Source organism: Morone saxatilis, unplaced genomic scaffold (assembly GCF_004916995.1).
Source record: "Morone saxatilis isolate NCDOM2014 unplaced genomic scaffold, NCSU_SB_2.0 Contig17, whole genome shotgun sequence".
NCBI lineage: Eukaryota > Metazoa > Chordata > Actinopteri > Moronidae > Morone > Morone saxatilis.
The window spans coordinates 23721342-23734269 of record NW_023339729.1 but is presented as its reverse complement, the minus strand read 5'-3'; the positions used below and the strand labels follow the sequence as shown (position 1 = coordinate 23734269).

The 12928-nt window shown below is 41.5% G+C and overlaps 1 protein-coding gene across 1 annotated transcript in view; it reads left to right on the top strand.

Annotated features, from left to right (window-relative positions):
* Positions 1-1659: 1659 nt before the first annotated feature.
* LOC118326376 (collagen alpha-1(XI) chain-like) overlaps positions 1660-12928 on the top strand; it is a 37861-nt gene continuing 26592 nt past the window's right edge. The window contains exon 1 of the mRNA XM_035659356.1: positions 1660-2051. Coding sequence (XP_035515249.1) covers positions 1973-2051 — 79 coding nt within the window. The 5' untranslated portion in view covers positions 1660-1972. The remainder of the gene's footprint in view (positions 2052-12928) is intronic.

Below are 12928 nucleotides of genomic sequence, written 5' to 3'. Positions count from 1 at the left end.
GGTAGGGCATTTGAAAATATGCCTGGAATCTTTTTTCTTCTTCAAAAGGCAAAGCCAGTATGTATATGTGTCTGCCTGGGTGCAATTTACTTGTGTTACCAAAACACCACTGTTTCCTAAACAGAACCTCTAATGATTATTGCACGGTACATTAACAGTAGCTTCATTTTGAGACATATAATCTACATTTAACCAGCTGAAAATGTGCCAAAAGTCTCCATAATGCTAGACAGTTTCTCTCCAGTATATTCACAAAAATACAGACTAAAAGCACCAAATGGCACCAGGACGAACAGTTTTTCCTTCATAAGACTCACATGAAACTACACTGTTAAAAACCTACACTTTGAATCTAATCCTCTCCTTTATGTGCACATTATCAGGTATCAGTAGGCTATAGGAAAATGTATTAAAACAACAGTTTATTGACAGTGCTGTTTTTGGCACTTTTCTTTGTCATTCAGACATTCCTTTATAGTTGTATTAAATGTATTTCCCTTATTTTGTTAAGATCGCAATTTATTTTTATTTGCTCTTATATCTAAGTATCTAATATATAAGTGCGATTTGATGCATTTTAATGTATACAATAGGCTATATACTACTGTACTAAATAAACACATTTGGATTTGATTTTACAATTATGTATACTGCTGCTCTCCTTTTAGGTCTGGTATGCTATACAAATGTCTTCTTAGACAATAAAGACTAATGTAAATGGAAGCTGAAGCAGGACAGGAGAGACCTGGGGGCTCATATAGGTATTCAAGTGCATGTATGCATGTGTGTGCATGCACTGAGCTCTGATCCTGTCAGCCTTTTTCACCCTATAAACTTCTCCTAAAAAAGGTTGCTGATGCCTCCCAGTGACCTGCAGGGTTCTTTAGACGTTCCCACATTAGAGATAAAGAATGATAAACCACTGAAGTAGAAGGCAGGAAGCACATTTTGGTGTTTATTGTGCCTATTGGAGTAATATGGTGTATCTGTGTGTTTGTGTGTGTTTGTGTGTGCCTGTGTGGTGTGTTTGAAGAGTGTGTGGGGTGGGCAAAGACAGACAGGCACTGGAATTTGGAATCTGCAGCAGCATATTTTATTAGTTGGGCAGCACCGTTGTCCTGTTCTAGCATGCTTTGTGTGTGCGTGTGTGAGTGTGTGTGTGTACGGTGTGTGCGTGGAGTGTGTTGTGTACGGTGTGTGCGGTGTGTGTGTGTGTGTAGAGTGAGAGAGAGCAGAAAATGAAATGAGGCACAAGTTTGAGAGAAACTTTGGTGGCATGTTTATATTTCAAACACTGAAACTTACTATGTGCTCGTGCATATGTGCGTGACAACCCTATGATGTGCGCGTGTGCCAAAATGTGCGCACGAGAGAGACAGATAGATAGATAGATAGATAGATAGATAGATAGATAGATAGATAGAGAGACAGATAGAGACAGATAGAGACACCACATAGCCCCTTAAATCACTCAGACAATAATGATGCTAATAATGACACGCGCAGTAATTATGTTCCTGTACAGCCCCCACGAGCCTCGGTGAGGGAGGGTTCACCCCGGAGGAGAGAGAGGGAAAGAGAGAGGGAGGGAGAGTGAGACAGGGAGGAGGTGAGGGGGAGGAGGGAAGAGAAAGTGAGGAAAGTTGTCAGCGGGTGAAGGAGGAAAGACCTTCCGAGATTGAGGGATTTTTTTTTCTCCCTTCTTCATCCGTCCATCCAGGAGGAAAAGCAGCAGTAAAGGCGGGAACACGTGGGCTGCTGGTTATCACTGATCATCAGTCAGATAGGCCTGTATGCGCGCGCTCGCTCTTGATTGCCAGCTTGGTGGAGCGCGTGGCGTTGTGACGCACGGGCGCGAGGCAGCGGCACCCACGCAGTCAAAGCTCTGACTGCAGGTGTACTGCGGAGGAGCGCGAGGAGGAGCCGCGAGGGAGTTTAACTGGCCCGCTGGATCGATAGCTTCAGATGCAATATGGTGGATCGATGGAGCTCAGTGCGCGAGACACGGTTGCTGTTGCTGCTCATCACGGTGTTTGGCACCTCGAGGGCAGGTAGGTAGAAATGTCCAGGGCTGTTTATTGGTTTATCTTTGTGCAAATGATTGTCTCAACTCAACTCATTTGATTCTATTTTAACTGCTGTAAAAAGTTAGTCAATGCTTCCTCTCCTCCTCTCCTCTTCCTCTCCTCCGCTCCTCTTCCTCTCCTCCTCTGACTGTGTCACATCAGTTGTCACCACCTGCTTTCAGGCCCTCGTGAGCCAAGTTTAAGTTTAGTTCATGTCACCCTGAACTTCTCCCAAACACACTCACTGTCTGCCATTTGTGCACCTAGACAGTTTTTTTGGTCTGTTGATGTGAACTTTTTTATGGTCAATTAGTAAACCCCCCAACCCTGCCACACACACACACACACACACACACACACATAAATGTCTCATAGTGATTTTCTACCTAACTTCCAGAAAAAAATCCCCTTTGGTCTCCACTTTGACGGATGATTTTGTCATGCCAGGTCATGCAGGCCTAAAGCTTATTGAACTGAACTACCTTGTTCTGGTCTCTTGGAGCCCACTGCACATTTGCTAGACAGTCGAAAGGCATAGGCCTATAAGTCTAGACTTGTTCTGCCATACCTGCTGCATCAGTCTCTGCTCTCATACAGCAGCATGCAGGATATTTAACCTGTACAGCTGGGTAATGGAGAACAGACTGAGGCAAATTAAAGTGTGCTGTGCCTGAACTGTGCTGGGAATGCTTGGTTACATACAGCAGCCCCTGGAGCTGCACTGGAACCAGGTGAGGGGGGTCAGTTACAGCCTGGTGTCATTGATGTTTTTATCAGCATAAATGCAAGTGTGTTTGAGTAGGTTGAAGAGGGAATATGCTGTTTTTTATACCATAAAAAAACACTTCAAATCAAAGCAGCAGGCCCTTGTAACATGAGAAACTAAATGCAGCACTTGAACCATGCAGAAATACTTAGAGCGAACCTGCTTTATCCTGTTTAACCTGGACCGTAAGCATCAAGGCAGATGAGATGAGCAAGGTTAGTCTTTAATATTCAATTGACAAATACACTTATTTGTTTCGCCCCCCAAAATCACACTTACTGGGCTTTAAAGTTCTGGAGCCTTCACTCGTAATCACATGATCTTCAGTCACAGTTGCAAGTTGTCATCGAATTGTAGATGTTTTGACTTCATTTTTTTCCTTTTTTTGCACTTTTAAGGAGTTCTCGTTCATGTTCCCTTGAATGAATAGTTTAGGAGAAAAAACGCTTAATCGCTTTCTTTGCCGAAAGTTAGAGGAGAAGATCGACGCCACTCTCGTCGAGCCAGCAGCCAGTTAACTTAGCTCAGCACAAGGAGTGGAACTGGGGAAACAGCTAGCCTGGTTTACTCTAAACCTCTCTAATTAACATGCTCTATCTTGTTTGTTTAATCTCGACACGTTGTGGTGTCGTGGCCAGGTGCAGTGACATCCTGGAGTCTAGTTGTCGCAGTGAACCTCGCTAGGCAACTACCGAAGACTTAACTCTCGGCAAGAAAGTCCCAAAATGTCAAACTATCCCAGTAAAAGTTCAGAGTTCATTCTCGACCTTGGAAACGAGGTTCAACAACTCAAGACGAGATCTGCTGATGAAGATCATGTGATGTGATCAAAAGTTCCAGAAAAAGCTATTAAATGGACCTTGAGGTGAGGTTGTTTAATCAGTCACACATGATTTCGTCATTGTCTTTACAGGCCCAACAACATCAACAGTTCTCAACCCGTTCTGAGCACTCAAGGCTGAACCACACATCCCACACATCCTTCATCTTAACTTCATTACATCCGTTGTTTTTCTCGTTTAATGACTCTTTTATTTGCGAGTCAACATCCACCGCCTTCATGCAGGACTGCATCAGCAATTCACTGCGAAAGAGTCGGCGGGCAGGTGACTTGGCAGAGACTCCACCATGTTGAGAAAGCCGAAAAGTATTTATGTTGCCCCAATAGCCTTTAAGTCATTATTAACAACCTGGCTTTGTACTGAAGATGAAAAGAAAACTTGCCTGCCGGATACTTATTATAGTTTATTTGATCTAGTCTCAGTGATGTACTAAAAGGTCCAGTGGGTAAGATTTGTTTCCAGAATATGGCAGAAATAGAATAAAATGTGCACAACTATGTTTTAATTAGTATATAATCACCTGAATAAAAGAATCATTATGTTTTTATCACCTCAGAATGAGCCTTTTATATACTTTATATATAGAGTTCGCCACGTTGAACCGCCATGTTTCTACAATAGCCCAGACCGGACAAACCAAGCCACACCGGTCCTCTAAAGGATTTAGTGGTGGATTGCAGATTGAAACCAACTGAAATAACGTGAAAGGTTTGTGCTTTGTCCATTCTGGGCTACCGTAGAAACATGAGGACCCGCTCCCTCTCAAGATAAAAAGGGCTCACTCTAAGGCAACAAAAACACACCTATGAATATTATATTCCATTTCTTGCCAACATATCCTCTAAATGTTACGCACAGAACCTTTAAGAAATAAGATTTGAAAAACAAAAAGCAGACAGAGGTTGTTGAGGATGCTAGCAGAAGTATTATCCAACTATGTATATTAGGTAGTAACACACATTCTGGACCAAGCCTCACTCTGTCTGTGAAGGTCATTACTGGAGTGACTAATGTGAACTCCAGACCTTTAGAGTCACCTGAGGTTAAACTAGGTCAGGACCCTGTAGCATCTCACACCTGGCGGTCAGAGAAGGCGTCCTTGTAAATGAGAATTTATTCGTAAATAACCCTCCTCGTAAAGAGAGACACAAACACACATTCACGTACTATTCACATACTCCCACGGGCATACACACAGTAAAATGTGTACTTCTGTTTTGCTCTTACGTTCCTCTTCAGCTAGCGGACAGACTCTATCGTATACCCATTATTAAACTGTCTTGAGTTACATGTCACTCTTTTGGCCTTTTTGACTACTGTCAAATGCGGTCACACACCTGGCTGTCAGCAGGTCGGGTGTAAATTATGATAATAGTTGTTTGAGAAATGTGGCCAAGTTACGGTCAAGCCTAAGGTGTTTCAGTCTCTTACCTGGCTCACGGTCTGTATGTAACTTGTGTGTTTAGCTACCCCTGACTCTTGCTATTTATTGCTTTTAAAGTATTCAGAGTATTCAATACTAAAATCACCAGATTGTTAATGTAACATATAAATCCAGATGTGTTCAGTTTAAAGCCTTCCTGCTACTTTCTGAACTAGTTTCTACCAAAGCTAAAGTTAAAAGTTTAGATAAAATCATTCCCAAATGGAACTACTTAATTTATCCAGTGTGTATTTGTATTGGATGATTATACAGGACACAAGTTGTGCAATGTGTTAATGAAGGAAAACAATAAAAAGTAAAATTGGTTTAAGATCTGCACCCTGTATCTGGTGAGGCTCTTGGCCAAGTTCACACATGTTAAGTATGTGTAAGTAGAAGCTGCTTGCCTCACCTCTCCAGTGTGTGTTTCTTATATTTCATTGTCTGGCCTCAACAACAGATTCCCAGTTTAACCCTAAAAATAAAACAGCAGTTACTGTGTATGTCTGCATGCAGTTGGTTGAAAATGAAACAATATGGTTCACACCCCAATTAGTCATTTTATAGCAGGTGTTTCTGATTGGACAGCTGCTGTGACATCAATGACTGGGATATGGCCAGACGCACAACAGTAGTAGTTTTCTACCACATCCAGTGTACAGACATTCTCTTCAAGGTGACTTAGCTGTACTTTAGGTGTTTAGTGTTAATTAGCAAAATGTTAGCATTTAGGCTAGTATTTGGGATGATTCTCCTCATTGGGAACGTATTCGGTTTTCAATTTTGGACATTTGCATACGCACCAAAAAAAAGTCACATTTTAATTTCTTTCACGCCCTTGAACTTTAGGATTAACATGCTAACATGCTAAACCATGGTAGCATGTTAACATAGCTAACCTAAGATACTGAAGTCTTGTTTCCACGTTTTTATCCTTTTTCCTCCCCAATTGGGACTTTAACTGGCATACTTTGTCACTAATAATTCTGCTGTTGGTGGGTGGGTCTCTGCAGCGTATCGCTTTTCACCTGCTAGCCAAAAGCTTCCTCCCAAGGGTATAATGTGTGCAATGACATGTAATGACATCAACGGTGTCTAACTGTGAGTTAAAAAACGAAAAAGAAAGATTCTGGAGTTGAAACTCTGTTTGTTGAAATGCACAACCAAGATGGAGGTACGAATACCAGGAACATTGTGGTGACGATGGTCAAGTGCTTAGCCCCTACTTCCTCTTAGAAAAATATGAGTGAAATAGAAAGTTTATGGTGCATATCTTTGGTCCTTTTACTGTTTTACAACTAGCCTAATTTACCAGAGCTACAGCCAAACCACAGCCGCGTCATGTTCTTCTTAAACCCTTCCAAGAAGTGTTCGATACTTTAAATAACTACAAGGACACAATGAAGGCAGAATATGAAATGGAGATCCTTTCGAGAGAAATCAGGACAAGCAAAGACATTAAAACTTAAAAAATCCTAAATTAGGTTAATTGTTTTCTCTCTGTAATTAAAGAATGTATCATGCACTTCTGTGTGTCCAGGAGGATCAGGAGAGACAGGGATATGATATCCGTGTGTGTCCTTGTATGTTTAGGGAAAGAAGAAATGCAGGTGAAAGAAAACAGTCAGCCGTCTGCTGTTTATGTTTGATTGGTTTTTGTCAGGTTATACAGTAGCAGGAGGAGATAATGCTTCCCACAACCTACCCAAACAACGTGTGTGAAGTTGCCGGCTCAAATGATAGATTGAGTGCAGTGTTTGTGCAGTGATTGATGAGAGTGGGCCTTGTAATTGACAGTTTGAGTTGAATTGTTTAAATTAGGTTTTCAGAGCAGTATGGAAAGTCTGAAGGCGTTCCTCACGGCAGACATTCAGAACAGAAGTGAGATATGGTGTATAGTATAGTGGTACAATAGTATAATAGTGTTATGATTCAGTGGCTACAATGTTTGAGTCTAGAGTGTGTGTGTAATTTTAGGGTCATCCATGATCACAAACAACTTCCTGAGAAGCTCTTTCAGCAATGATTCTACCTTGTTGAATTTCTGTTGATTCATAGGGGAGGTAAGTTGTTGTTGGAGTGCATTTCATTTTCAACACTACTTTAAAATAATGTTCATAATAGACATGACTCTTCAAAGTCTATACTTAGTGACTTTATTGATCCCCTGACTTTTCCTCTAGCATTTGGACTTTGAATGAAATGTAATAACTACAACTATTGGATGGATTGCCATGAAAGTTGTTTCAGACATTTGTTTCCCACTGGAAAAATATAATAAATCCTTTCACTTTTCCTCCTGGGCTTTCATCAGATCTACGTTGTAATATTTACTATACTTTGGTTTATGACCAAAAACATGCAAAGCTAATGAGATTCCCATAATCCTCAGCTGTGCTTTGTTTTTAGTGAATACCATGCTAAAGTACAATGGTGACAATAAGTGCATTTCCATTCACCTGCTTTTATGCACATCTTCAATGTGCAGTTGTGCACACAAAAGAACCTGAGTGGAACAGCCAGTAATAAAATTGGCAATAAAAGCAAGATGCTACAAAGTTCAATGGAAACACACTTAAATAAATCATGACGTACATCAAACATGTGACTTAATCGTTTACTGAAGCTTCCACTCAACTGAAGAGATGGAAAATCGTGGCTCTTTTAATTCAGTGATCTCACTGCGCCGTCTTCTTCTTCTGCAAAGGTTTAATGGCACCCGACTGGAGAATTAGCACCACCAGCAGTTTATGGTGATGTGCTCTTTTCCTAACATTCATTTAACATTTGTGCTACAACTGGATGAAACATCAGCGTGTTTGTGAACGAGCATTCAGCTCAAACTCCTGTGAAGTACGGCCTCACAGGGCTGCTAGCCTGTCTGTAGACTGTTGTTTGGACACATTAGAGACTTGTGGCGATGGTGCCATTTATCAAATTATTTTGTATTATTGTGCGCTGCTATAATTGAAGTCAGATTTGTCCTAGTTTACAGCAGATACAATTCATTTTGGTGTACTGTCTCTGTTCCTATCCCACCCCAGCATCAGAATGCCATCTCAATTCATTTAGGGCAAAACCAAAAAATATCAGTGGGAATTAAGTGATTGGATCCACGTTTAACATTGTCTATATAAATATGAGACTGAAATGACTAACTGACTAATATGTAGAAAAGTTGAGTAGATAGTAGTAGAAAACTGTTCAAATTAAGTAACACCTGGCTGTTCTTACATTGTGTAATGATGCCACTGAACAGCAATTGGCAAATGTTACTAAAATAACTCTGAATAAAAAACTGTAAAAATCAATCCAACTAGCCAAGATGTACATCCTCTTGCTTGCCAAGTGTGGCCGACGCGTCCGTTTGTTTTGGTCTGAGATGCTGGTGATCTACTGCTGAATCTAATAGTTCTGAATGTCGTATGTAGCAGCCTGAACTTTTTGGTCAGCTGCAGAAGATACCTTAGATAATTGTTGTAATTAGTAGTATTAGAACATTCATTAGAGCAGAGAGAGATGACTCTAAATGAATTTCACTTCGCACACTTGGCTGGCCAAACGTCTAACATTTAGTTAACCTCTTAGTTCTCTGTTTGTACATTATTTTGTTAATCATTTTCATGCAGAACAAAAAATACTCAAAAAAGCCCATAAATACACCATCTATTTAGAACATGTGTATAATTGTATCATACGCTCTGGCATAGCAGGTCTGTGTGCTATAAATTTGTCTTGAAAATAACTTCATTCTTTGTTCTCCAAAATCAAAGTCACCGTATGACGCGACACCCAACAATAACAGAGCCCAGAGCCACAAAAAGCATTGTGTAGCTGTCCAAGTGGAGCCCTGTGACTGACAAATATTGATGCAGTCTTTGATCTGCGCTCGAGAGGAAGAGTGGCTTTGCTGGAATGAATGTATGTGAAAGCCTTTGTTATTCATGTGGATCAAGATGAGGGAAGATTACCATTGAGATGTTTGGACTTGAGGTGATGTGTGACTTCAACAGGAGGGCCACAGCTTCCTAGAAAGAGACAGAGAGCGCACGTCTGTCTGTGCTAGTTTCTGATATTAAGGATTCATCTAAGTAAATGCATGTGTGTGTGTGTGTGTGTGTGTGTGTATATTAGACAGCAGGATAGATTATCCACTGTTTCTTTGATTAGAGCCAGCTGAACTGGGAGGAAAGAAAACATATGGTCCCTCCGTCCTATTCTTTCTTCTGCACTCTTTCTCCTCCTCTCTTCTTCTCTCTGCTTTTCATCTCCCTCGTTTTATCATCGTCCTCCGAGGAGAGACATGTCAGATGTCTGCGAGGGACGTTTGAGAAAAGCAGCAGAACTAAAGTGTGCAGGAGAAAGAGAGGAAAAGAGGTAATAACTGTAATGACAGCCTCCTGGGGCAAATCCTCTGTGGGGGATTTGAACCCCCGGTGTGGTGTCTGTTTGTGTGTCTGTGTGTGTTTTAGTGCCGTGTAGGAGGCTCAACTAAATATTAGTTCTTGTTTCTGCAAAAAGGCGTGTTATTGCATTCTTCACCATTACTGAGTTAATGACAGACTAATCACAAACACATACATACAACCACACGTACACAAAAAAAGCACACTTCATAGACACACACACACACACACACACAAACACAGACACACATCTGGCTTCCAGAAAATCCATAGTCTTTAATATGGTGCCCATTGGGTTGTGTCTGTGCTTCACTGCTCCACTTACGTTTGTGTGGTGTATGTATGAATGTGGAACCTTAACCAGAACATCTCTGATAAAAGACAGTGACCTCCACCTCCACTTCCACTTTACTGCTTCACTTTGTTGTCAGCCTGTTTGCCAAATAAAGTCTGGCTACAGGCTGACAGTTAGCCGGCTGGGAGAACTCCGATTGCCCCAGAGTGTGCCAAATGGAATGGATAAATAAAAGCTTTAACTTGATGAACACCGGGTGATACACGTGTAATTACACGCAATTGGTCCCGAACAATAAAACAATCAGCACATCATATTATCACAACTACCCCACTCTTCCTTGATTCTACGTTTTAAAAAAAAAAATAAATGACATCAACGCCTGCAGGGAAGTAGGAGAAGAATGTGCACTGAAATAATATTGAATATAAAGATGGCTCTTTTCTGTCAGGTGGAAGTATCTTTTATCAGTTACTGGCATAACCAGTAAACATAAAACACATTTCAACAGACTGGTTTCTGTATATGTGTTCTGTGGTGAATGTGTGGAGATTGACCTGGGCTGAATGTTTTAGAAACAGATATCTGCACATGAATGATGACGACTGAGCTTTTCATTGGCTTGTCTATTTATGTGCGTTCATATGCAGATATCTGTTTATAGAGATTAATCCGGCTGTGGATGTCATCCGTCAACTCCAGCTCCATTAATCATCCATCTATCGTTCTGTTTCACTGTTGTAGTGGAATAGTTCATTCTTGTGGCTCTTTCTGTTCAAACTACAGTGGCTCTGCTTTATGTTGAGGCTTATATTTGACATGCTCTGCGTGTGTGTGCATGTTGATCATGGTGTCCCTCACACCACAGGTTAGAGCCTCAGGATAACGCAAGCAACTGATGGAGACCAGAACACCCTCCTGTTTATGTACAGCACACTACCTGTGTGTGTGTGTGTGTGTGTTTGTGTGTGTGTGCAACAGTTATCCTGTGGCTGTTGTTTTGTGCTTGTACATACTCAGGCATCAACAATATCAGGAAACGTTACTTGATGTTGTGGAAGGGCATATAGACTACGAGCAGAGTTTCCGTGTCTCGTCTTGTCCTCTGCATTCAGATGTCAGCGCTGCCCATCATTTCTTGGTATGTATGACTGAAACCCCTCTTCTTGTACACACTGCTCATGAGTGTCAGGAGCACTGTCACCTTAAGTCTAACCGTGGCTCACCAGGAGTTACCTTGTAGCCTAAATATGGCTGTGAGGAAAGCTTGTTAACAGCTAGTCAGGCTAAGTTTTGCCCAGAAAAAATGAAAACCAAAATTCATAACTGAGGTCAGGGCTTTGATAGCAAACTCTGTATTGAGAAAGAAGTCGACAGGAGGATTTTAAAGAAAAGGGTTGACATTTTAGAAAACAGGCGTATTCATCTTCTTGTTGAGAGTTAGACGGGTTGATTGATACCACCCGTCTGTCTGTATGGTAAATATGAAGCTGCAGCTGATTAGCTCAGTTTAGCATAAACACTGGAAGCAGGGAGAAACATCTAGCCACAACCACAACATGCAGCTTCAAACAGTGACTAACTGTAAGCAAGGTATTCACGCTGCAGGGCTGTAGCAGCGCAGAGCACGGCATTGTACAGGCGTTTTTACTTTCCTGGTCATGTTTTGTGTCGTGCATGACATCATCAACACCAAAGCTGCTGTGGGCAATCAGAGCACAAATCACTGAAAACCAAACTCCTAAATGTCAGCTTTTTACAGTTATTTCTCAGCCCATTAGAGCAACAAAAACCCCTGGCAGTTTTAATAGCACAGTATCAGCTGTATCTGTAAATAACACAATGCCCTGCACATGAAAGACAGAATGACAAGCTGCCAGCAGGCAGGCTGGCAGACAGACAGATGGACAAGCTGAAAAAATGGGCTTCAAATACATCTGGCGCTCAGACTCCGACATTATGCCAACCTCTTGTGTGCACACATGAGCGTGCGTGTGTGTGTGTAACTGCTTGTTGAAAGGTGCGAGGCAGATGGAGGGTTTACGTAAGCCCCAGAAATACGTGTGAAAAGAAGCCATACCAGTAGAGGCATGCCCTCCTCTCCCCTACTTTCTATTATTTCCTCTCTTTACCCCCTTCTCTCCCTTTTCACTTTCAGCACATTGCAATATTTCTCTCCGGTCTCTCCCCCACTCTCGTCTTTTTCATCCCATCTTTTTCTGCTTAGTCCATCCCACAGATCTTTGTGACCATAGTGTCCACAGTGTTCAAAGGAATGCGTGAGTGCATATGATATCTGCAAAAGCTACAAGTCTGACCGCATCTTTACATTTCCAAAATGTTTCGCTTTTTGTGTTTGTGTGTGTGTGTGTCAGTGTGTGTGTCTGTGTGTGCGCTCCCCAGCCGAACACATGTATTCTTTATTGCCCTCCTGGTATCAGTCAGACTGTTGTATGTGTCACTGCCAAGATTGGCATCATTACGCGATTACACCAAGCTTCTGCAACAAATATGCGTCCTAGAAAGAGAAACAGAACGACAGAGATGGTCTGACTGATAAAGTATTTCATTAGTTTGTTTACAAGGTAGCTTCATTATAGGGCTGGCATCGCCCACATGTCTCAGAGGTAACATCACACAAAAACAAACAGTTACATTTACAGAGAGTTGTCAGTTTGTGTGCATATTTATACCATTTCCTTGTTTTTCCTTGTTCATCAGCTAGTCATTGTCTGCTCTTTGGTGTTGGGTAGGAAATGCAGAGTGGGGTTTATCGACGTTTACTGAAAACAGCTGGAAAAGAGGCTGACAAAAAGGTTTTGAGTGAGAAAACTCCACAAATGCGCGCAAAGAGTCTAAAAAGCTCTGTAGAGTTTGATCTCTTATAAACAGTGTTGACCGGTGCAGTTTTGGTTCAACACTGTTCGGACTCAGCAAGCAAAGTATGTTAAATCAAAGGTAACCACAGCAACAGCACGTCTGCTTTAAGTTAAACTCCGTCTGAAGAAATAGTTCTTTGCCTGTGGTAAGTGGCCATGGTATAAGTGTGGTAATAGACTCTGATGTATCCTGATTAACAGATAATGCACTTGTTGGAATTTGTGTCACCATGTTTCAACCACTGCAACTC